Source organism: Callorhinus ursinus, unplaced genomic scaffold (assembly GCF_003265705.2).
Source record: "Callorhinus ursinus isolate GAN/ISIS: 27379988/994484 unplaced genomic scaffold, GSC_fseal_2.0 scaffold13, whole genome shotgun sequence".
Taxonomy (NCBI): domain Eukaryota; kingdom Metazoa; phylum Chordata; class Mammalia; order Carnivora; family Otariidae; genus Callorhinus; species Callorhinus ursinus.
The window spans coordinates 43,389,026-43,413,990 of NW_027397075.1; the positions used below are offsets into that span (position 1 = coordinate 43,389,026).

Sequence of the window (24,965 nt, forward strand, 5' to 3'; positions counted from 1 at the left end):
TTGCCTCCAGGCTTTTGTACTTGCTGTTCCCTTTGACTGGAATTCTCAGCCTCTAACTCTTTCTGTGGTTGGCTCATTCTTGCCCTTCCGATCTTGATTCCCGTGTTACCCCCATCCTTCTAAAGTGGTGTCCTTCACCCACTCAATCCCAGCCCTTTATTCCCTTCCTTCCCAACGCAGTCATCAGCTCATTGACCTGTCTGTGGGATTACTGTTTGCCCCTTCCTCACCATAGTACCCTTTCCACTCAGGCAGGGGCCTTGCCTGTATTGCTCACTGCTCTATGTGGGCATGTATTAGGCTTTAGGGAGCATTTGCCAAACGTAAAATGGGCACTTGGAAAGTTGGAGCAAGGTGGTTATTATTAAGACACACCACAGTAGGAATGACAAAAACTGTGGCACTGTCCGATCTGCTGTTCACCTGTCACGGCTCTTGGAAGAAGTTTCTAGGAGCCTAATACCTCAACATTTGCATCTATAAAATAGCCTACTTGCCAACAGAAAATTATAACGTATTGTGGCAGCCTTTTTTTTTTCCAAAGAAAATTTGTATTACAGTAATCATGTATTCAGTTCAAATCATTTTAAAGTATATTGGGTTGTGGTTAAATATAAGGGAAAGGGTTCATATTTAATAGTGTTTTGCTTCGGGTTAAGTAATGGGTCCATTCATTTTTCTTTCCATACAAAATTATTTTTGATACTGTGCTAGAAATTCACTCTTGTGTTAGAAATAGTCTATACTGGGGGGCGCCTGGCTGGCTCAGTCAGTAGAGCATGTGACTTTTGATCTTGGGGTTGTGAGTTTGAGCTCCACCTTGGGTGTAGAGATTATGGGAGGAAGGAAGGAAGGGAAGGAGGGAGGGGAGTCTATTCTACACATGAATCCAACTCAGAAATAAAATAAGAATACTAGAAAGTGTTCTGGTGTTTAATGGTAAACAGACTTGATCCTAAAGTGTGTGGTTTTTCACATGCATTCTGTTTGAAGATGCTAGCCCTTGAGCACAGACTTCTGTGTTTGTGCCCCGGGATTGCCATTTACTGACTGTGTGACTTTAAGAAAGTATCTTAGCCTTTTTAGATCTCAGTCTTCTTACCTGCAAAATGGAAATAATAGCGGCTTCACAGGGTCGTTGTGAAAATTCCGTGATACCTTGTGTAAGTGTACCACGGTGTTGCGGTCTCTGGTAGGTACCCAGGAAATACGAGTTCCCTTCCTCTTTCTTCCTGTTTGAATTCAGTGTCCAGATTACTCTCTTTTAAGGGAATGTGAGTCTATTTTATTTCCTTTGTTTTTGAGACTTACAAGCTAAAGAATGCTGTCTTTTTGTTTAAAAAAATTCATAATAAAAAAATTCATAATAATCTGTGTGTATTTTGTTAGCCTGTAAAATGTTAGCCGTGATTTTGTTTTCATTCATTTTCTGGTCTTCTGCTCATCTCATTAGGACATGAAGGATCAGATGTCAGCTTCATCTGTGCAGGCATTAGCGGAACGAAAAAACAGACAGGTGAGTAAACATCTGAACACACAGTATCAATCAAAGAAAATAGCATGGTTAGATATTTGGAATTAAAAACTGCTGACGTGGGTGTATCGTGTGTTCACACAGAAGACTTGTACGTGCTGAGCCTGGCATGAGGTTGGCAGGTGTTGTGAAAGGTTAGCTTGCCCCAGTGCCACGGTCCTCTGTCCCTCCCTCCCTCACACCCTCTGCTTCTCTCCTCTGGGCCCCTGTAGCTCCCTCTGCTTATCCCCGTAGGCCTTACACACAGCCATTCACTCTGCCTGTGCTGCCCACGTGCTCTGGGAAGTGCTGTGGTTGCTTTGTCTCCTGTCTTTTTCTCTGCTTTCTCTGCTGGACCCCAACCAAGCTCCTTGAAAGTGAAGAGCAATTATGTCATGAGCTGTTTTTAAATATCTAGCTGCTATTCTATTGCCCATAGAACTTACTAGACATCTAACGAGTGAAATTTTATGTAAAGACATTGGAGGAACCTTAAATGTGTTAAATTAAATCTTTCATTGTTTTAAGTATTGTTTTGATATGAGGTCCAGTTTTTATTAGTTATTACAGATAAATTTTGAAACCTGATTTCAAAAACCCCAGTACAGATAATGACATATCAAAAATAAAACCTACAGGAGACCAGTCCTTGAATTTAAGTATCTTTTTTAAAATTTTTTAATTTTTTTTAAAAGATGTTATTTATTTAAGAGAGAGAGCATGAGCAGGGGGGAGGGGCAGAGGGAAAGGGAGAAGCAGATTCCCGGCTGAGTAGGGAGCCTGACATGGGGCTCAGTCCCAGGACCCTGAGATCATGACCTGAGCCGAAGGCAGCGGCTTAACCAACTGAGCCACCCAGGCGCCCCGTATCTTTTTTTTTTTCCCCAAAGATTGATTTATTTACTGGAGAGAGAGCGAGCGAGCACATGTATGTGCAAGTAGGGGGAGGGGTAGAGGGAGAGAATCTCAAGCAGACTCCCTGCTGAGCAGGGCTCCATCTCACAACCCGAGATCATGACCTGAGCCGAAACCAAGAGTCAGGTGCTCAATGGAGTGAGCTACCCAGACTTAAGTATCTTTTTAAAATTAGACACTTTTTAAAATTAGACACATTTGATAGAAATTCCCTTCTGACTGATAAAATCCTTTTAAGAAATATACAACCGTCGCCTAAAATTTAGATTTAACTTCAATTCTATTCAGACTCCATCAAGTTACTGATAGTCCGTTTAGTAGACTGGTAAGAAACAGTTCATCATTATTAACTAGGAATCGGTTACATTCTTACTTTAGACCTGTGGGTATTTGTTGACCCATGACATTTGAAAACAAGTTAAGAGTTCAAAGAAAGGGAGGGGCTCTCCAGATATCACCTGCCTAATTTTCCTGTTGCCTTTCCCTGCATTTCATTCTTCAAGTCACTGTTGTGGCTTTTTCTTCCTGTCTCCCTCCCTTCCTCTTAATAGTGCAGTGGGGAACTGCCAGGCGCTAACCCAGCCCATCTGGCACTAACTCTTGAAAGGAGCTCTAGGGCATGGCCAAAGGCTCACAGTTTGAGAGTTCCCTTTTTGTCTACACTTGAACTTACAGAAGTTGAGGAACGGAACCCGAAGCAGTTGTGACAGGGAGATGGGGAACACTGGGCCTCTGTTCTGCCAAACTTGAATTGCTTTATTCTCTAGAGTAAAAGTTGAACTACCATAAATAAAACGTATACTTACACATTGCCTCTCCGAGTATGGCTTGGGACTTTGTTTTTGGCGTGGAGTGAGATGTCCTAGAGTCACAAATTCTCAGGGAACGGCAGGACCAGTTTTCGCTCATATTCGAGCAGGCCCAGTCTGCCTCACTGCTTCATGCCAGGACCAGGTGCTGTGCTCCAGCCTGCTCAGCCAGGACCTCCCCGCTCCAGCACCTGCGCCCAGGCTGCTCTTCCAGTGCTCTGGGCCCTCTCCATCTTCGTTCCCGTGAAGATAGATTCCTAGAAGTCAGACTAATGACATCTAATCTGCTTCACAATAAAGCATAGACAACTCTTAACGGCGTGACATATGTCCACCTAAGTGCAGACCATGAAGAGACTAAAAAAAAAAAAACAGCCCCGACTATGATCCCAGGAGTGCACGAGGCTGGGGGAGCCCCCAGTTCTCTGCCGGTAGCCTAATGATGCACTCTGTATAGACTCTTTCTGACCTTGAAAACATTGTCACTAGGCCTCAGTGTCCTCCACAGAGATTCTTAGAGTCTCTGCCTCGGAATGAGCAGGATCTTCTAAACTTGCCAGCCCTAGGATCAGGTTGGGCAGAGCCATCTACAGAAGGCCTTGGGTTTGCTTTATGCCGGAGACAGTCCCCATCCGGCTTCTTGGCTGGACTGAGGCCCTGGGCTGCTGGCAGCTCTCCTAACTCCCTCAAGAACTTAGGCTCTGCGTCCTGAGCTTCTCTGAGCCCCGTCCCTGAAGTGTGGCCATTCGACTGAAGTCACCTTCGAACGTCAGGCCAGGAGGTCCATGTCAGTATCAAGGGGCTATTGAAGGGCTTTGCAGACAGAAAACCACGTAACCCGTGAGGCTTTTAACAATTCCGGAGATAAAAAGTACCTAGTAAGATCTGGCACCTCCACAAGGAAGAAGAATCTTAGCAGCATCTTCTGGTTCCTTGTGCAGGACTGGTGTGAGCGCTAACTCTGACCAACTAGTCAGATGGGCTCGTGGGGCTCCTGGTCAGAGCCTGCTACCGAGAATGAGCTCTCACATTCCTGGCTGGCCTCTTCACGGAAGGGAGACTTATCCTTTTTCCAGACTTATCCTGTTCTGGCTGCAAACTTCCTTGAATTCATATTGGGAAACCTGACCCTGGGGAAGAGCTCTGACTTCGGGACCAGCAGTTGCCTGGGTTATGAGGGTCAGGCGCTCACTTGTGACCATACCTGCCTCTGAAGCAACCCCCGGTTCCTATTTGGGACGCCGGTAGCCTTTTAGTTCAACTGAAGGGTACTGGGATTTACTCATGGGTTCAATTGAACAGACTTTGGTGAGTCTCGTGCCTTCTGTACATGAGGGGCTGTGACTTGGCTTGTTGTCATTCCAGGGAGCTCTCCCTGCCTCCTTCCGAAGAAACCCAGAAACTTTCCTGGCTCATACGTGAATAAAAAGGGACTCTAGGTCTGTGGAATCAGATTGGAGTCTGTGAGTCTCTGATGAACTTCCGAGGGTGCTAGGAACAGCTGGCCTGAAGACCAAGTGCTTCTAGATTGTAAAGCAGTGTACAGATGGGCGTTTGTTGATTTAAAGTTGACCTTTATCTGTATTTTAATGGGACAGAGCCCATTTCTGAGTCCCGTTGCGAGAGCTTGGAGGCAGTGGGCGCCCTTCCTGGCATTCCTGAAATCATGCCACACAGGCACCAACCTACACCACTACGCAAAAGGCTGAGCTGGCGGGAAATGCACTGTGAGCAGTCTGTGGACTCTTTCTGTCCCTGTGCTGGAGCATTTGTTCAGATGGTAACGGCTGGTTCCCCCCACCCCCCTCTCACAGGCACTCCTAGGGGACAGTGGTGGCCAGAACTGGAGCGCAGGAAAGATGGACACATCCGGGCGCCTGGACCGCGAGCTCCAGCTGGCCAACTCCCATTTCATCGAGGAGCAGCAGGCTCAGCAGCAGGTACCCAAGAAGCGGCCGAGGGAGGGAGGTGGGGCACCTCCCTACGTTCCCCTGCCGCCAGGGGGTGCTGTGACCAGTGACAGCCCCTGGGGGACCAGAGCTCGCCCCGCGGCTGCCTGTCTGTGTGTGCAACCATTGTGTAGATGAAGGGTTTTTAAAACCTCCTTCAGAGCACGACCTTTTCGGGAGAACCAAGCTTGATTAGATCTCTTAGGAAAAGCAGACCACACATCCAAAACTGACAGACAAGGCCATTGATTTACAAAAAAAAAAAAAACAAAAAAAAAACCCAGCAACCTCTTCCCCCGCCTCCACTTGTATGCTCAGTTTTTTGTTCATTTCAACAAAGGCACTTTCAGAAAAACTGAGTCCTTGTTTCTTCATTGCAAATTATTGCTGGTTCCATTATATGTAAAAATGATTGCTTTGGTGGAGGTTCTAGGGTAGAAGGAAAGTGAGGTTGATTATGATTACATCGTGGCTTTTGATATGTGTTGTATTTTAAAAAGGAAGTTAATGATGTATCTGGGGATTTGAGGATTATCTATCCATTGAAACTATTGGTTCTTAAATATTATGTTTTATGTATACACGTAGGTTTGTTCTTTTTCATAGCGTGTCTGTTTAACCAGTTGTCTACTTAAATTGTTATTAATCAAGCAAACCTTTTTTTCTTAATAAAAAATGAGGAGGCTACACCACAATTAAAACTAATTATTTATCACTCAGTAGTTGTCCTTGAAGCAGCTTATAGCCACAGGGCCTCCTCTAGTTTGTCCTTGAAGAGGAAGGAAGGGACTCTGTATGCAATTTTCCCACATTCACATATTTGTCGGCCTCTCTCTTGGAGTCAGGCTGAGGCAGTCTGTTGTGGATTGAGACCTTGACCCTGGCAGTGGGCTTCCTCTTCCCCAACATCCCATGTCTCAGTGGTCACCACACAGGTGCTTTTGACCCTGGCTTATTCCCTCGTCGGACTTGAGCCAACCAGAGTAAATCGCTCTTGGTGGTTTCCAGGCCTGCTGACTGTTCACAAGTTGGATCGGCAGGAAGTATCAGTAGCTTGTCAACCCAGCCTTTTGAGCAGCGTGTTCTCAGAGGCAATGGTCTGGTCCTTCGATTTCTGGGCTTTGCTTCTGAATGAGAATGGTCCCAAGTTGGCAAAGAAGCTAGCAGCTGCTAGAGTACTGGGCTTGGAACCAGGTAAGATGGAGTTTAATTGCTTATTTCCCATTTCTCTGGCACCAGTTGATCGTGGAACAGCAGGATGAGCAGTTGGAGCTGGTCTCTGGCAGCATCGGGGTGCTGAAGAACATGTCCCAGCGCATCGGAGGGGAGCTAGAGGAACAGGCGGTGTGAGTACTGACACGCCCCTCTTGCTACAGTGAAATTGAGGGGCAAAGCCATCTTATGAGACCCCTGAAAAGCCTGACAGTTACATGGCTAGTAAACCCAAAAGCCGTTTTACTTGTGTAGCTGCATCTTTATTCTGCTCCCCCAAAGAAGCACATTGATCAGATAAAATTTTCAACGGGGTTTGGGCAGAGTTATTATCTTGATTATTTTTGCGCCCTCCAAAAACAGATAGAGATTCCTCTGAGCCGATCCTCAAGAGTGTTGTGACGAATGGGACATGAGACAGCTAGGGCTGTGTAACCTCCTTGGAGATCTGGGTCCCGGAGAGGGTAGGACAGGAGCTGACTTCCCTCTGTCATCCCCTGACTCTCCTGCTCCATCGAACAGAACTTCTTGCTCTGCATCTTAAACTTTAACTTAATGAAGAAAGTTTATAAATTTGACTTCAATTAATCAAAAATCTTCCCTCTCAAAAATACAAAGTAAAAACAAAGCAAACGAAAACATAACTGGGTGTATTTATTTTTTCCTTCAGTAGTCTCCTTTTGTGCTCAGAAGTAGGACACCAAAAGCATCATTCTTAAATGCTTTCATTTCACAAATTTCTTTCTGAAAAAATAAGACTATCCACTAGGATATTTCAGAACCTCTCCTATCTCAGTCTTGAGTTCAGCCTTATACATTCATTCTTCAGAAATTCAAACTGGGTATCTGTTCTGCTGGGAGGTCCCGGGTACCCATAGAGGAGCGAACAGACTGCATCTCTGCCATCAGAGAGTTTACCAGTTACTGCCTAGAACAGACGTTGTACATGCAAGTCACCAAGAAGTGCAGAGACGTAAGGGGGAAGAGTGTGCTGCCTTGAGAGCCCTCACTCCACTCAAGCTGCAGACCTGACTTCGCCCAGGTCCCTGAGAAGATGTGTGGAACTGGAACCTGAGGGATGAGGGGAAGGTGGCCCAGCGGAGGGGTGGGGGTGAGGGGAGGGTCGACTGGGGTTTTAGAGTGTGAGAGTGTGCATGGGACAGAAAGGTCTCGTTTGTGTAGAGCATGGGGGTAGGGGGTTGCAGAGGGCAAGACGGAGGCCAAGAACAGAGTGGGGAGGCCTTTGACGCCCCATTAAGGGGCTAGGACTTTCTCTCCTGAGGGTCATGGGAAACCACGAAGGTTGTGTGGGGAGTAATACCATGGACAGGTTTACATTTGGGGCAGACCCATCTAGCTGTGGTTTAGGTGACAAGCAATAATGGAGTCAGATTGAAGGCAAGGAGACCAGGGGGAAGCTGGAAGAGCAGGAAAATCTAGGCATGCGTGTTGAATTTCTGTCTAAAATGCATTCTTCCCCTAAAATTTCAATTTGCGGTTGGAAAAGGACTAATTGCCTGACTCCCTGGGGTTCAGTAGATGATAGAGAAGCCTGGCAGACTTCAGTTAAAGATGGTGACCTGAACACACCGAACATACCCTTTATGTCGCTCCTTCCCTAGAGCCCACTAGGGCACCAGCAGAGGGATCTTTTTATAAAACTGGCATAAGACCTATGGGGACATAGAACATGAAATAACAAACAGTAACCATAACATTATAGGTCCTGGAAAGTAGGAAAATGAATGGCTACTGACTCAACAGACCAGAGAAAGCTGAATCCTCTGCCAGCCTCAGGGGGGCGCCACGGAGCAAACCCAGTTCCCACCGCGAGCCACCAGCCCAGGAGAGCAATCACTCGTGATAGTGTGAGCCCTGAAGGGCGTGCTCATCACGTTGTGACACAGTCATACTGGAAGGAAGGGGGATGAGTAGTGGGCTGGATGCCGGGATGGGGAGGGAGGTGGGAGCAGAGCTAAGCCCTAGACTTTTTAGAGTGGAGTCAGTACGACAGGATTCTGGTGTGAGCATGCTCCTTGAACACACACAGAAAGCACCCAGGAACTAGTGGGAGGGGGTGGCAGCACTTGTCCAAGGGGACAGGAAACAGCCGTGGTTTTTTATAAAGAGCCTGAACGTGCTATTTAGCTCTTTAAACTGTGTCTCACTTTGGTAAAAATAATAAGTAAATTAAAAGGAAAGCCCCTGGGTCTTGGACTTCGGCCTGTGTTTTCCAGCATCGGTGGCCACTGGCAGCTGTGGCCAGTGAATACATAAAATGTGGCGTCTGAACGGAGATGCGCCCTCAGTATATATGCACACCAGATTTTGAAGACTTCCTATGAAAAAAAAATGTAAAGTAGCTTGTGAGTGATTTTTTTTTTTTAATACTAGTTACATGTTGGAATGATAATATTTGGAATATATTAGGCCAAATAAAACAGATTATTAAAATTAATTTCATCTTCTTGCTTTAAATGTGGCTACTAGCAAATATTAAGTAGCATATTGGACTCGCAGTCTGTTTCTTTTGGACAGTGCCGAATCAGCTAGATCTGGGCTAGAAACCTAGTTTAGTGGGTGTCCTTGGGCTGGAGGTTGAGTGACTGGCCTTTTTGTCCTCAGTAGGAAAAGTCATGCCCAGCATACAAAGGTGGCTCTTGTTTTTCAGTATTTGGCCCTGCCTGGATAGGTCTGCAGCTGCAGGCCAAGATGCTACCAGGATCTTAGATGAGCTAATAGTGTGTTAATTTGGAATTTCAGGTAAGGGACAAAGATCTGTTTATTTAGTTGTCAACATGGAGTTTATTTAATAATTGACTTAATGAGGAGTTGGTTGCCCCGAGTCCTGCACGCAGTCACGTGCCTCACAGGGGCACAGACCAAGCCCAGTCATTTCTAGCTTCCATTGATGCTGTATGTTAGGTACCACTCTTTGGGATAATCATATGTTAATCCCAAGTTGAAAAGTCTGGAATGTTTAGTCATTTATGAAATAAACACTGCTGGAATAAGAGCATTTTGGTGTTTTCTTTCCCAGCTGCCCTGTGGACAGCAAATACTATTCGCTTCCTGGAGCCGCTTCTCTTAGCGGGCAAACACTGACTTCTGTGTGGTACACGTGTAGACCAGGAGTGCACACGGTCAGGAGTGTCAGTCCCACGGCCTCCCAGCTCTATGACAAAGCACAGAGCGCGTTAAAGGAGATGATCATGCAATTAAGCGTGTTTAACTCCTATTGGCCCTAAAGCGCTTTGTGTTATGACCTGGTGCTCACAAGACCCTGGCAGGGAAGCTACCCCATTTTACAGACGTGGAAACAGTGCCAAAGTGGGGTGCCTTGTCAAGGTAACAAGGGAAGCAAGTGGCAGAGCCTGGTTGTCGGGCTTTGCTTAGCCTCCTCCACGTGTGCTGCACTGCCCCTGAGCTTGTGTTACTATATAGTCAGGTCCACGCTGCCTGGTCTACAATTCTAAAGTCTAGAAAGTGCTAAAATAATCTTTTAAAAAAAAGTTTTCAGCAAGTTCCTACTACAAAAAACCTGACCTGAATTGACTGCAGCAGTGATTCCTCATAGTTTTCTCTGCAGAAATACTACCATGTTTGATTATGAGGTCTGCCCTGGACCCTGCTTGAGGGTGTTGGCTAATATATAGCACATGTAACTTAGTACTTTTTTAAAATTCCCCAAAATTCTGAAATCAAAAACATATCTTGTGCTAAGGATTTTGGATAATAGATTGGGAACTTGAATCGCAAAATTACCGGTTTTAGGTTTGCTAAAATGGAGGTGTAGATCCTGTTTTAATTCCATGGCCAACGTATTGCCAAGTCTTTGTGCTGACCAGCTACCCTTCTGTGTCTGCTTCTCTTTCTAGTATGTTGGATGATTTTTCTCATGAGTTGGAGAGCACTCAGTCTCGGCTAGACAATGTGATGAAGAAACTTGCAAAAGTATCTCACATGACCAGTGGTATGTATGGTATTTAAAGCTTAAGAATTCCTACTTAATTCTAGAAACACGGTCTATAGAATTCTCATAGGCGTGCCCCTTCAGATCTTTCCTGCTTTCTGGTCGGAGAAGGAAGGCTAGTATGCACAGGCCTTGCCTGTCGTTTGTGGCCTTCACTTGAGAAGTGGTCTTTGTGTTCCCCCACCGCACAAGGCTGGTGGTGTTGGGTGGCTTATCTCCTGGTGGATCAACTCTCTTTGCAATTAGAAAATCCTTTCTTACTTAATTTTATTTTTTCTGTTTCCTTGCCAAAATAGGGAACTTATTATAAAACAGTAATTAAGAAGCCAGTTACTGTTTCTCCTGGACTGACTTTGTTTTATTGAGAAACTCCTACCATTTCAGAATAAGATGGCCTTACAGGTCTAATTTAAATGGTGTTCATTTAAATCCATAGTGAAATACTCCAGCAGGTTTGCATCAGGATGGGGATGAAGAAGTAACAGTTTTCAAATCAGTCACTGTACAGGAAGATATGTTCCAATGACTGTTTGTTTTTATTGCAACAGCCCACCTCCCCTGGTACATTAGAAATAATATTTTATTCTTTTTTAAAGATTTTATTTATTTGAGAGAGTGAGCGAGAAAGCATGAGCGGGGGGAGAAGCAGAGGGAGAAGCAGGCTCCCCACTGAGCAGGAAGCCTGATGTGGGGCTCGATCCCAGGACCCTGAGATCATGACCTGAGCCAAAGGCAGATGCTAGACCAACTGAGCCACCCAGGCGTCCCAGAAATAGTATTTTTTTAAATCAAGGAAAATCCAGTATCTCCTTTTTTCTTTAGTTGGTGGGGATGGCTTGGTGAAGGGAGGACCTGAGCTGCTCCTTGAGGTGATGTAGATGTCCTTGAACCAGAGCACCCAGCTCCCACACTGGAACTTCCCCTCTTTCTTGACACGTCATTCTTTGGGTTTCCTCCCATCAGGTCTGTGTTACGGGGTCTAATAATTCGGACTTTTGAGCTGAGACTTAAATACAAATGTATATTTACTTTCCAGCACTTCAACTCACAGTCAAGTTGTAGAACAGTTGTCTGGGGCTCAGCTTCTTATCTGTAAAAAAATAGGTTGATGCCTTCCTCTCAAGATCATTGTGAAGATTAAATGAAATAATAGTAATTAACGTACAAGTGTTTAACAGTGTCTCCCATATATTAGTACTTACTGTTTATGTTTTAAAAAAATAGTAAGACAGGCAGAATATGGCCCTACGGGGCAAAGGACCTGTTAGATCCAAAACAGAGGGAAGCTCATAGCCAGACTTCCTTCTTTCTCTCCAGGGACAAATACCTTTATGCTCCTAACAAGTCATTGCCGAAAGCAGGCACCAGCTTAGTTCATCTTTCACACACTTCAGAGAAAGGTTTGCAAAGCCGCCTTCCTTATTCCTCTGTGTTCTCTCCTCTCCCACCTTCACCCCTCTACTTAAAAAAAAAAAAAAAAATTTAATGAAGTATTATATAACAAGTTGAAACACCAGGCCTCTCACTAGTGTATGTATTAGTCACAAAGTCAAGTAGCTACTTCAGCACCAGTTTTGTTTGGGGAAGAGCAAAGAACAAAGATGCACTGTGTCTTTGTTTCTCAGCATTCCGGGTATGAATAATTGAGGAAAGTACTTGCATTGTGATAAGCCGTTCAGTGTGTATAAATAACACTGAGCCTTGCTTATGCTTTATTCTACTTTATCCTGAAAGAAAAGTTTGGGGAGCAAAGTGGGGACTTCAGTTATGTTTGTCTAAGAAAAAGAGCCAGGAAACAGAGCATTCAGCCTGAAAGACCCTTCAGTTTGGACAGCTTGCCTGGGGTTTTCATTTTAATCTTTGCTCGCTCCCAAAAGAAAGCTCACTCAGGGCTCCCGCACGGGGTTGCTGGCTTCAGTTTGACAACAAGGCAGTTTGTATTTGTCTCTGTTCACCTCCATAACTTTTGGGCAAGTTCACTACCTTTCAGTCTCTACCTAAAGTATATTAAGACACACTGAAGTTCAATGAGGCAGTCAGTGAGCAGGCACAGGACACCTGCCCTCCCCGCGGCTGGCTGCTCCATGGAGATCAGCCAGGGTGCCACACCCGCCTTTTCGAGTGACCCAAGGGAAGTATATTCTTTTGAGTAGATAACAGAGGTTTTCTTCCCCTCACTTTCCAAAATTCTGTTGTCGTTCTTTTCTCTTTAGGGAAGAAAAATATACTGGAAGGAGGAAAAAACTTGCCATTGGAGTTCTCTTTGTTCCTATCTTTTTGAAACAGGTCTTGACCTTGCCAAGCTGGTTAGGCTTTTCACTTGAGAGCACAGAAGCCTTTGTGGTTGGTACTCACCCCTTCTGGGGAGAAGTCAGCTGGGGTAACAGCTCCCAGAGCTTACCTGGTTCCTGCTTCGAAGCAGCAGCTTAGCACTGCAGAGGAAGATGGCTTTAAAAGAGCGGTCCTGGGTTGTGCTGGCTTGTGTGACCCAACTTCTCGATGAAAATCCCCTGTTTAATGCAGTTGGGGAAGAGGGAGTGATTGGAGGTAGGAGGGGATTGGGTAGAGGCTGGTGGAAAGCCAAAAAGTAGAAAACCGGTTCAATATTGGGAATCTGGGTTTGAGAATGGCAGGATGGGGGGAGGGGCAGGGATCTGTATGAAGTTGGGGGGTGGAGGTGGTTAGGAAGCAATTACCTTGACTGTTTTGTCCTGGAAGAATATTGATTAATCATTTTAGTGAGAGTGTTTTTAAATTATCGTAAACATTTTTAAATAGATGAAAAATCCTAGATACTCAAGTTTTCTTGGCCAGTGAAGTGATAAACAGATTATTATCTCATAGGCCGATTCTGCCTCCCATGCCCATTGGACTAGTCCCTGTTCAGATAAGGAACCAACAGACTTGGGGTCTTTGCCCTAATCACACTTACTAAGTGAGTTTCTAGCACATCGGAAGTAGAACAAGGTGATCACCACTAAGAAGGTACTTGCTTTGCTTACTGTCCGTTGGTGGCTGTCTGTTGGCTGGTTCTAAGATTGTGCTTTCCATGACATTTAAATAATTTAAGTCCTTGGTTTGTGGACTTAGCATTGCTTTGTAGAAAGTTTGGCAATCTCTTTTCCTAGATTCAGACCTTTATGTAATGTGAGTCTCATTCGCTGTGGTATGCCACAATCTGCAGGCTTTCCAATAAACTTTTGATGAATCAGCATACCTTTATATTTCTGTTTAAATGGAGTGATCATTTCTGGCCGTCGAACTACGTTTTTATAGGCCAGTGAAATTCTGTTCTGTCAGTCTGACCCTTTGTGGAAAATGCAGGACCCGTCTATGGAAGGACCGCGTGTTCTTTCTACACCTACACAAGTTAAGGAGGCATCCTGGGCCCCATGCCTGGCCTGGCCCAGCCCAGAGTGTGCGAGGGTATTCGTGTTCACGCTCACAAAGCCCTGCCAGGCAGCCTCTGTGCAGCGTGACGAGCCCACGGTCAGGGTTGTGGGTGCAGCCAGGTCTCCCCTGGGGCCTGTGTGGGCCCTCCTGCCCCTCAAGTCCCCTTGCTCCCGGCCGTTTGGATGGACTCTAACCACTTCGCTTCCAGTGCTTGTCCTCAAGTATCGGTAGGGTGCAGAAGTTTCAGAGAAGACATTCCACTTTCCTTTACAGGTAAGCTGTGTAAGTTACTGGTTAAGTGGGGGTAGTGCTGATCGTGCTCTCGATCCTCAGAGCTTGCTTTTTCAGCTCCTCGCTTCTTGAAGTGACCAGCAGGCGCTTTTATCCTCTCTCCATCCTCCCATAGTGCTCACCGATTGTTGTTGAATGAAATGATTTGACTTCGGTAGGAGATGAAAGCAAACGAGCTTTGATCCATAACGCCGATGCCAACACCTTTCCAGGGACGTGGTACTCACCAGCAGCAAGCTGAGCGCCACAGATTTTAATGAAAGGCTTGAGACACAAAGCAGTACTATTAGAGGCCCATTTTCAGGAGACTGGCAGCACTGTGGCTGCACACACGGAGCAGGCCAGGAAACCCGACCCCCCGGGCAGGCTCCAGAGCCTCTGTGCGCCCGTCGTGTGCACATTCTGTCCCCTCTCTGCTTCAGGGTGGTGCATGTGACTGTACCTTGGGGAGCGTGGAGTCGTGAGCGCTGACCCTTGTGTCCTGCCTTCCAGATCGGCGCCAGTGGTGTGCCATCGCCATCCTCTTTGTGGTCCTGGTGGTCGTGCTGGTCTTCTTCTTAGTGCTGTGACGGCGGCCCGGCGCGGCTCCTCCTGCTCACGAACCCCGGGGGAGGCGGGAAGCAGCACCCCAACGTTGCCGTCTCTTCACACTCCTCTCTGGAAAACAGCCTGCACTGACTTTCCTCCTTGTGACCCCACCACTGAGATAGCTGCTCTGACCCGGTGCTGGCAGGGCCGCTGGGAAGAGGAAGCGATGACTGTGCGCTCCCGGGGCCACCTGTCCTGTGCTGAGGACGGCTCGGCACTGCTTGCCTCTGGGGCCTCGGGCCCCCGGGACAACCTCTGAGGAATCCGGAAAAGTTTGCAGACTCCACTAGCGCTTGCTATTGCTCATTCCATCCATCTCTGGCAGCTCTCCCCCCCGCCGCCCGCCAGCTCAGACAGCACACCGCTGTCCCATCCCCGAGAGCGCCGTCAGGAGTGCGGGCTCCCGGGCAGGTCTCATTTCCCATTGCGGCAGCAGCCCTTGGCCCCCCCAAGAGCTGGTTGCTAATGGGGACACAAGGCCCAGAAGCAGTTTGTGACAGAAGACGCAGTGATCCATTTTTCAGGGATAAGTGCTGGGATAAAATTGCTTTTCCAGGCTCATTATTCTGTGGTAGAAATAACTAATGAAAAATAACGGAAAGCACTAGGCTTTGGGGGTGCTAACAGCTGGGGCTTGAACCAAAGGGAGGAGAGGGTAGCAGGACCCAGGGTTTGCACAGCTGAGGGAAGGGTGGGTGAGGTTGCGGGAGATCAGAGCCTTGCCAAAATCATGTTGCTATCCTGGTGCACCTTGTATTTGGAGGATGCCCCTTACCTGTATGGTGCAGCTTAGCCGCACACTTGGATGGTCTGGATCCGGGGCCAGCCTCATGGCCGGTTAGGTCGTTCCTGTGGCACTCTGCATTGGGGGGGGGGTTAGTACATTGGCAGTGTAGCGACACTCAGAAACCCTAATGACCAAAAAGACTAGTTCTGGACCGGACTTTTCTTACCCTGTGAGTAATGGCAAGAATGGGTAGGTGAACTTGGGTGGGGTTTTTTTTCCCCCTAAGATGACGACTCAGTTTTTTTTTAATCATCCAGTCAAATAACTGAGCCAATCCAAATTTAAAGAACGGAAGCTTTAATTGAGTTTTAGTAGCTGAAACTGCTGAGATGCTAAACTTCAAGCTTCCGATTTTTTAAACACCTCCAGCATCCCAGCGTCTATAGGATATTTTTATAACCTCCCCGATGCCGTCACCAATGTTGAAGCAGCAGCTGACCCGGAGCCCTGCGGCAGGGGCCACTCCCCCTCCACCTTCTGCACTTGGAAAGCACAGCAACGTCTGGATAGAGCTCTAGCTTTGACTTCCTGTTTCCTCATCTGTTGGGGCCCATTCCTCAGCACACTCTATTTTTTTTTCCTTTTTTTCATGTTTTGTCTGTATTTCTTGGGGTTTTTTTGTTTATTTGCTTTGGGCTTCCTCCCCCCCCTTTTTTGTGATTTGCAATAATGTACTTGCCCAGCTGACTTATGAATTGCACTTTTTAATAAATATTTGTAACAATTTTTTAAAGAAGGGTATTTTCTCATGGCTAGGATCATGGTAGGTAAGGAAATCTGCCTCTTAATGAAAGCTAAAAGCAGATTTATAAAACTAAAAGGGTGGTTGACATCCACGTTTACACTCAACTCTATTTGATATATAAATAAGTTATTTTTTTCAAGTTAGCAAAAAAAAAGATAACTACAAAGGGCTTCAGACGTTGGGTACTAGATTATTTGTTTTACAAGTTTTGAGACTCATTCAAATAGTCTTCTCTAAACTTAGAACAGGGATGGTCCTTAGATTTGCATTAAAACGTACAGGTCTTTGTTCGCCATAAATGGGGACCTTGTCTCAGTACTGTAATCCACAATCCGCATTACCAGAGGCAGCCGGCAGCCTAATGACCTATATGATCACGCCATTTAAAAGCCATGCTCTTCTCCTGCTATGATCAGGTTTACTGTGCCCCACACAACTAACTGTCATGTGGGGCCGTGGGGCCGTGGGGCTTGTTGGGAACATGCCTGGTCATTAATGAGTACGATGCTTCCCTGAGGTGGGGTGGGGGGCCAAGTGTTGTGACCCGGAGACTTAATTACTAAATGTCTGGATAGATTTAGAATCGGCATGATGACCTCACTTAATTTCAAGTGTTTGCTAAACAGTGGCTATTGTAGACCAGACTCCCGCTGACGCTGACTAGGGAATTATTTAGGAGGAGAAAGTTTAAGATACAAGCACCGCCCCTGTCTCCGCGCCTCGAAGGAATGCTCTTTAACATGGCAGCCTCTTACCGTAACTGTCCGCGCCAGCTCTGCCCCCAGCAGAGCTTCAGCCCCGCCAGCATGATCATGGCCTGACCCTGTTGTGCCCGAAGTGGGCATCACTATAGACGTCTCCGCTCAGAATGAAAACCAGGGCAGTCCGAGGGAACAAGCCAGAGGCTTAGGCTGATTTTTGAGGATAAGTATTTCCTCATCAGCGATCCTAACACTGCCGGGCTTTTGGGGGCACCTACGTGGCCCCCCTGCCCATAGAATGGGGAGAGAGGTAGACCCTGGTGACCCTCTGCACTGCTTAGAGGCACATCCTGCAGCGTGTGGGCTTTTTCCTGCAGCCTCTGCACCTCGACACATATCATTTCTAAGGAACTGGCAGAATATGATGGATACAAGGAGAGCTCAGCTTACGTTTATCGGTTTATTGGAAGGACGTGTTTCTAATCAGCTGATTTGGGGGGTAGATTGGGGGGAATGAACCATTGAGAGAGTTTGCCAGAGTGGGGATCCAGCTGGAAAACTGAAATACCTTTAGTTTTTAGTCCTAATTTTTCATCTTGCCTTTGTGCGGACTGCGCGCTCCCAGCGCTCTGTGGGTGCCCGCTGCTGGGTGGCAATTGGAAGTCGCAGCGTGTGTGTTACATGAGGATCTTCACGCCAGAGCCGAAGGGGGAGAAACTTGGTGGCTTGCCCATTATTCTCTGCTTTTAGCCAGAGTTAAACAGACTGATGGGTCTGGTAGCCAACCACTTGGCAACTCCCACTCCTTCTCACCTCGTGAGAATCAGGGCTGTGAAGAGAAATCTAGTCTAACTCCAACAGAAATCTGTCTCTGTGAAGTGTTTTACCTTCTGTAAGTGAAGGTGGCAGAGCCAAGATCTTTCTTTTGGTAATTTCCCTGGCTATAAAGTGAGACCGTTACCTTTCTAGAGAATTCACAGCATTTGAAGATCTAGGAACTGAATTACACAGAAGAGCTGCTTTTCAGCTCAGTGGGCTCGGACTGCTTGGCTTCGCCTCGTGCTGCAGGATGAACTTGGAAGCAGAACAGCAGCGGGCCGGCCTGAGAAGCGCAAGTTGTAAAACACGGCATGCACTACCTCCCTTTGTCTTCCTCTAGCTGCCATGTCTTTCTTATTTTTTCAGAAGAACGCTTTTGAAAAGCACGTTCTTTCTCCATCAAGAGCAGAGAGGGGAAACCAGAGGGCTCGCAAACTTCTAGCCCCTCCGTCCCGCGGCGCTGTCCCGTCCAGTCCATGCAGGAAGATGGTGCCCAGTGAACGGCCCTGGGTGGCCGGCGGGGGCACAGCGGAGGGCTTCTCCCGGGGCCTCTGCTTCTGAGTGGGGGGCAGCTGCGGTAGCTGCACCGGGCTGACCTGTCTAGCTGTCCTTATCCGGCTTCCGACCCTCACGGACATGCTTGCGCTTCCAGTGAGGAGGTTTTACTCTTGCAAGGCCTGCGCCTGGCCGTTATGGAAGCGCGGACGCCGGCCTCACCGTGGGCCCCTTGCTGTGACGCTCACTGCGAAGCTGCTGTTGGCTGTCGGGTCCAGAAAATCAAGAGAATTCCGAGTAGAACAGCCATCAGACGAGAAGAGCAGTGCAGAGAAGCTCCGAGGCTCTGGCTCTTGAGGCCCAGTGCCTGGTCACTCACGGCGGGGCCAAAACCCCAGGCTCGCTGGCTCCTGGGGTCAGCAGCCCCAACGGTGCCCTCAGAAGGCCTTGGAGCCCCCAGCTCAGCTCCTCCAACAGACACGGGGGGCATTTGCGGCGCTGCATGCTGGACTTGGTCCCAGGGACAAGCGACCTCAGCGACGTAACAAGGTAGGCTGGTAGTGACCTGTCGTGCGCGCCCCTCACCCCAGCCATTTGGTGTTTTTTGCTTTTGGATGAACACTGAAGCTCTGAAAGCTCCCGGGGGGTCTTGCCGTGTTGCTGCCATCTACCTCTAGGCGGCACTTCTTCATGATCTGGTTTCTGCAGATAACAAGTGTGTGGCTAGGTGGGGAAGGAAGAAAAAGAACTTGGTTTCCCTGCGACATAAGCTAGTGTGTTGGTGCTGTTTTCTTTCCCATGTGACTTTTGTCCAGAAATGCCCTTCCCCAAGGCTGTGTAGACGGGAACTGTGCTGAGAGGGTGATTTGTCCCGGTCACCTGCCCGGCTGCTTGGCACAGGTCCACTGTGAGAAAGTGTATTTTATCCTTTTTTTTTTTTTTAAAGGTTATGAGTTCTTGAACCCAGAAGCCACTCAATTATCCAGGGGGTGATTGAAATAAGACCCCCCAGCCTCACTGTTCGCTGAGCAAAGCTTGGGCCTTGTGGTGTAGCCGCGTGTCAGCCGGGCGCTCCGCACGAGCCGGGCTTTCTGCCAGCCCTGGGCTGAGACCACGTTCACCGTTGTTCTTTCTGCTCTGCAGAAAGTGGGCTTTAGCTGAGACCCTGCTCCTGAACGGGAATTGCAACCCCGTGGGTAAAGTGCGCCCTGGGAGAGGCAGATGTCCTAGTCCTCAGGAAAAGAAAGTATCCGTGCAGGGCAGGGAGAGGCCAGCCAGGTGTCCCCCACTAGGATGGGTTACTGGAACTTGCTTGTAAGCTGGATGTGGTTCCGTCCTAGCTCGACCCAGGCTGGGAGAACGCCCTGGGTGAGGGCGGCCTGGAAACCAGGAAAGGGCCAAAGACAGCAAGCTGTAAATGATTGTGGATTCGTTTTTTTGTAAGTGGAAAAATATGCTTTCACTGGCTCATTTGTAATCAGAAATTAGTGTAATGGAAAAATCAAATGTATAATACCTGGCAGTACTGAGCAAGATGAAACCATTGTATTTTTCTTCGAGGGATAAATAACCTACAGCGTTTCATTTTTAAATAACTGGAAGGTACAAACTAAAGAAGTGAGATCAAAGATTAGAATTGCAAATGCCTGGGTGATTTCCAGATGGTCCCCCCCCTCCCCCGAGTCCTCATGAGAAGAGCCCAGTGGTCCTGGTGCCAGTTTACGCCCCTCGCCACAGGTAGATGCGTTGTTTTTCTGCAGGCCAGGTCTCCCAAGTGCGGTGCGGGACCAGCCTCGGCAGCATCGCCCTGGAGCTTGCTAGAAATGCAGGTTCTCGTGGCTCCCCTCGGCTCTGCTGAATCACAAACTCTGGGGTGTTCACAAGCCCTCCAAGGGGGTTCTGACGCCCAGTCTAGTTTCAGAATCACTGCTACTGCATCGTGGAATTTAGGCTACTCCCTGCATAATAAAAGCTCTTCCACAGCTTTGTGTGTAATCCTGACATTAAACAAACTGATGACACAATAAACTTGAAAACTTTTTAAAAATACTTGTGTAAGAAAAAATCTCAACTAGCTGTCTTTCAAAGTGGTATTTTTACACCCTAAAGTCTATTAGTAATGTTTCTTACTTCTGCTCTTGAAATCATGTTACAGCTGTACAAAGAATACTGTTCAGTATTAAAAGAGAAATGGAGAGACCATGACCTTGTCTTGGGCTGTTGTTTTGTTGTGTTTAAGTTCTGTTGGTTTTTGTCTGTTTTATTTCCTTTCATACCTACACACAGCGCCCTCCTGCCCCTACTAATAAACATGGACATATGCGTACACCTTTGGGGGGAGGAAAGTGTGTGGCCGTTAGAAGGTCTGAATTATAAATTGGGCTTTCTTTGGCTGGGCAAGTCACATGAATTATTAAACCCCAAAATAACCACACTATGTATTCAAAATACCATACAGCACAGTTTCAGTTGGGACAGGGAGTGTGTGGGGAGCAGAGAAACCCGACCTGAGTCTTACTTCCCCCTCACCGAAGTGTTGGCCAACAAGAATATTGGCCATCCCAGTTGGCAGTTGAAAGAACCTGCCTTCAGTTCTGTGTGGGACAAGGTGACGAGGCTACATAAGCTCCTTAAGGACACGGACCTTCATCATTCCATTTGTCATCATCCTCCTCACTCCTATTAACTGAACACCTTCTATGTGCCTGGCGGTGTTCTAGGTACTTCGTCTGTACTAGTGCAGATGATACTTAAAATGGCTGTATGAAATAGTGAAGTTTCCTCATCTAATACTATCTCAAATGCGCAGATGAGGAACCTGGGACACAATTTCTCAAGGTCACACAGCTGATGAGAGGCAGAGCTACTTACTATGCCCCTGGCGCCTAGCACAGAAATTGGGACATCAGTGCTTCGTGAGTCCCCAGTTTGACTTCCCCCCCAAATGTAACAGCGAGGAGGGTTAACGCAGACCTACCTATAACCAGCCTTGCTAGAGGAATGAGTGCTTATTTTGAGAGTTCTAGTTAATATTTGAGGAGGAAGGGATTTAGGAGGAAGAAATGGTTATGTATAACGTGCTCCCTGATAAAAGCGAATCAGCCCCCCACCCCAGCCCGAGGAAGCGTGGACTGTGTCGTGTGGACGGGCGGAAAAGGCAGGCATCTACAAGGCTGAGGGTTCTGGACTGACCAGCACTTGACTCCACCGGTGGCTCCACTTAGCAGCAAAAGAGTGATTTACTGTCTTTCAAAAGGTCCCCACTGGCTACAAATCTTACATAAAACTCACTGAAAATACAAGACCTGAGGCAAAAATGAAACTTGTAGGAAGGGAAGGCCATATTGCCATAATGTTGCCCGTCCAAGAGGACACAGTTCAGGTCTATAAAGCTTGATCCTTGGCACCTCTGGGGTCTCACTTGTCTGGAAACACCTTCTACCCAGGTGACACTGATAACTAGAACATTAGTGGAGTCTCCATTTGGTGCAGATGCAGGCAGAGCCTGAGCACAAACATCCCCACCAATATCCCTCTCCGCCGGTGATGTGTTCCAGAAGCTTGGATGTGAGAAATCCAAATCCAACCTGACCTCTGTAATGGTATTCCCGTTCCTCACCACACCATCAGATGCATCCTGTCTGCTTTCACAAAAGTTCACACTAGGATTGGCCAGCCTCTGGGAAGGGGTCATCAACTCATAGGAAAAAATGTCTCAAATTTTATATCTAATTAGCAGCTGAAACTTTCAGCCAGCATTTGATGAGAATCTGATGGGCTGGCAGGTCTTTGACCGAGGCATCCGGGACATGATGAGTGAAATTTCTGTCGCCATTTAATTCCCACAACCCCACGAGGGAGATCCTGTCGAGGCCCACTTTATCCCTGAAAACAGGCATGGAGCGATTAAGAATTCGCCCCGGGGTTCCATGAGGAAGTGGTGGAGGCAGGATGAGAACCCAGGTCTGACTGGACCCTCGTGAAGTCAGCCTCCCTTCAGACAAAAAAGGCGCCATTCAGATTTGAGGGCTGGCAAGCATTTCGGGAAGCCGTCTTTCTAACCCAAGAAGCCGTGAAAGCTGAGGTGAGGACAAGGAATGGAAAGAGCGGTAGTATGAGTCCGCGGTGGGTTCAAGCGCTGAACTGCAAGTGCTGAAGATAAAACCTGGACACCAGGTGCCTTGGACTTGACCACGTCTCTAACCCTATATGCCCACTGTAAAGCTTCAAGAAGTCTACTCGTCAAGGACCTTCAAGCAGGTTAGCCTTGCTGATAAAATGTTTTGGAGCTTTTATTTGGCTGGAAATGTGCAAAAAGTAAGTGAGCCCAACTCATTATATGAACTCAGAAAAGCCTGGAGACTCAGTCTGAGGAGCTCAGGGTGAGAAGCAACGTTGTGGCATCTGAACGGCCCCCACAGCGGCCAGCATTCCTTGCTCCTCAGGGATGGAGGCTGGTGAGCCCACGGCTGGCTCTTCTGGGAAGGCTTTCTGCTCACCAGGTGGGAGTGGGCCTCCTGCCTGGGGCTTCCATTGTAGGCCTTGGCACACTGGTTCGTCTTTTCACAACTGTAGCTGTCTCCACCCTGGGGACACGGGCATCCCAAGGGCAGGACAGGCCTCTCCCCAGTACCTGGCATCTGGCCAGACCCCTAAGGACAGCCCCACACTGCGAGTCGGGGCCTGAGCCCAGATTGCAGAAGGACAAGACAAAGGCAGGCCCAGCGGGGCAGCCGGGCAGCCACAGGAGAGCCCCGGATGTCCTCCAGGCCTGGCAGGGCAGCTGTTAAAGCCGGGCTGCATGGGCAGAGATTCAGAGCCAATGCCAGCAGCCCCTTCCTCGGGGCCCAGGACCCCGACCTGGCCAAGCCCACGGCCTGAGAAAGCTGCGCAGAGCTTCGTGCCAAGGAAGGCTGCTGCCATTTCTAAGCAGGTGCTCTGGCTCTGTGGGAAGGAGGGAAACTTCAGAGAGGATGGCGGGGAGGGAGAGAGGGAGGGAAGGAAGGGGATCCGGCGACAGCAGGACCTTTTGAATAGCTCCAGGACCACCCTGGGGATTTGGGGCGGGAAGTGGGTTGCGCAGATGGACAAGGGAAGTCCAGTTGTTGCCAGGTGAGTTTGGTGGAGGATAAGCAAGAAATGCTATTTGAAAAGAGCCACAGTAAAGAGCACTTGTACCCAATTATATGGGAGCTAAGGAAAGGGGGCCAAAGTCAGCATGCAGGTGTCCTGGAATGCTTCCCAGGACAGGCACCTCTGACATTTCTGCAGGCCGCCACCAAGGAGTCCATGGCGTACAAGGGGAAGGATGTTCCAGCAAGGGCACAGGAATAAGCAGCACGAAAGGGGTGCGGGCGTGGATCTGCGGCGTGGCCAGGTCAGGGAACCAGCAGCCCAAGCTCCTGGCGATACATATACCCTCGGGGGAAATCCCACTGCACCGAGGCTAGTTTGGGGGAGCAGGAAGTCCAGTCACATCATTATACCCTGCCCCTGGGACAAGGATGGAGGATGCCTCTTCCCCGCCCCCCCTCCCCCGCGCCCACAGGCCAGGCACACTCAGTCCAGGAAGGTTTCCGCAGCCTCCTGAGGCAAGGCGCCACCTGAAGAAGTCCGCGCATGGAGTGTGGGGTATCGGAGGCCGGAGGCAGCCTCCCTGGGCCTTAGCTCCAAGGGTGTGTTTTTTGTGCCCTCTGGAGCAGTGTCTTTTTTTTTTTTTTTAAAGATTTTTTTTGACAGAGAGAGACATAGCAAAAGAGGGAACACAGGTAGGGGGAGAGGGAGAGGGAGAAGCAGGCTTTCCGTTGGAGCAGGGAGCCCGATGCGGGGCTCGATCCCAGGACCCTGGGATCATGACCTCAGCTGAAGGCAGACGCTTAACCGACTGAGCCACCCAGGTGCCCCTGGAGCAGGGTCTTAACGACCCTTTAAATTACAACTCAGGACACCCCCAGCCCTGGAAGAGGCGGTTCTCAAACAAAACCTACACTTGCTTGTGCGAAGCACTGGTATTCTTTTAAATGTTGGTCTCGACCAATTTTGTGACCCATGAGTGGGTTACACCTGCATTTCAGAAACACTGTACTGGAAAGTGATTTGTCCCCCACCCACTCCACCCCGCAGGGAAGTGGGAGGGCCAATGCCATTCCCCCCACCCCAAGAAAAACAGAAGCGAACCCCTCACACCCACCCTGGTGAAGGTCAGCATCGGGTAGGCCCAGCTGGGTGTCCTGGGCCAGCGCTGCGCCCCGCCATCTGTGAGGGCCAGGAGGGGTGCTCGAGGGCCTCGGGATGAGGTGAGCCCCACAGGGTCCCAGGAGGGAGGACGCATGAAGGCTGGGAGTCTCACAGGGCCCGGTTCAAATCCAACCTCCACTAGTTTGCAGTGTAATCTTGGGTAAGTAATTCAACCCGAATCTCGGGGCCCCTAGTTTGTAACCCCGAGATAAGTATTCCCTCCCTCGCAGAGTTGCTGGAAGGATTCAGAATTGAATCCCTGATGTCCCCAACAGAGCTCTGGAGTATTTGAAGAGCAGACGGAGCAGGCACAGAGACTGCACGCCCTTGAATTAACCTTGATTTCCAAAAATCGAGCCGTGCCTGCGGTTTCTCCATCCTGCCTGAGACTCGGGACACTGCACGCACCGGGTCCTCATTCCTGCGCCACCCCCACCCCCGCCTGCGGGTCCTGAGTCACCTCACTTCCCGTCCCATCCCGCTCACCGGCTCCAGCCCGCCGCGGTCACCACGCAGTCCTCCGGGCTGTCCGCTCCCC

At 48.5% G+C, this 24,965-nt stretch overlaps 1 protein-coding gene across 4 annotated transcripts; it reads left to right on the forward strand.

Moving 5' to 3' along the window:
* Positions 1 to 1,390: 1,390 nt before the first annotated feature.
* On the forward strand, positions 1,391 to 20,392 carry STX6 (syntaxin 6). Of its 4 annotated transcripts, none has more exons than XM_073900159.1 (5): positions 1,391 to 1,516; positions 5,052 to 5,177; positions 6,426 to 6,532; positions 10,277 to 10,371; positions 18,062 to 20,392. In XM_073900159.1, the coding sequence occupies exons 1-5, from the start codon at positions 1,457 to 1,459 to the stop codon at positions 18,073 to 18,075; spliced, it is 402 nt and encodes a 133-aa protein (XP_073756260.1). In that variant the 5' UTR covers positions 1,391 to 1,456; the 3' UTR covers positions 18,076 to 20,392. The 4 variants fall into 4 exon arrangements, with proteins under 4 accessions (XP_073756260.1, XP_073756257.1, XP_073756258.1 ...); XM_073900156.1 differs by lacking the exon at positions 18,062 to 20,392 and adding an exon at positions 14,548 to 16,166; XM_073900157.1 differs by lacking the exon at positions 18,062 to 20,392 and adding an exon at positions 12,585 to 14,541.
* Positions 20,393 to 24,965: the final 4,573 nt, after the last annotated feature.

Coding starts and splice junctions, on each gene's coding strand:
- STX6 (XM_073900156.1), top strand. CDS start 1,457: ATGAAGGATCAGATGTCAGCTTCATCTGTGCAGGCATTAGCGGAACGA. Junction 5,178..6,425: donor AGCAGCAGGCTCAGCAGCAG/GTACCCAAGAAG, acceptor CTCTGGCACCAG/TTGATCGTGGAACAGCAGGA. Junction 6,533..10,276: donor GAGCTAGAGGAACAGGCGGT/GTGAGTACTGAC, acceptor TTCTCTTTCTAG/TATGTTGGATGATTTTTCTC.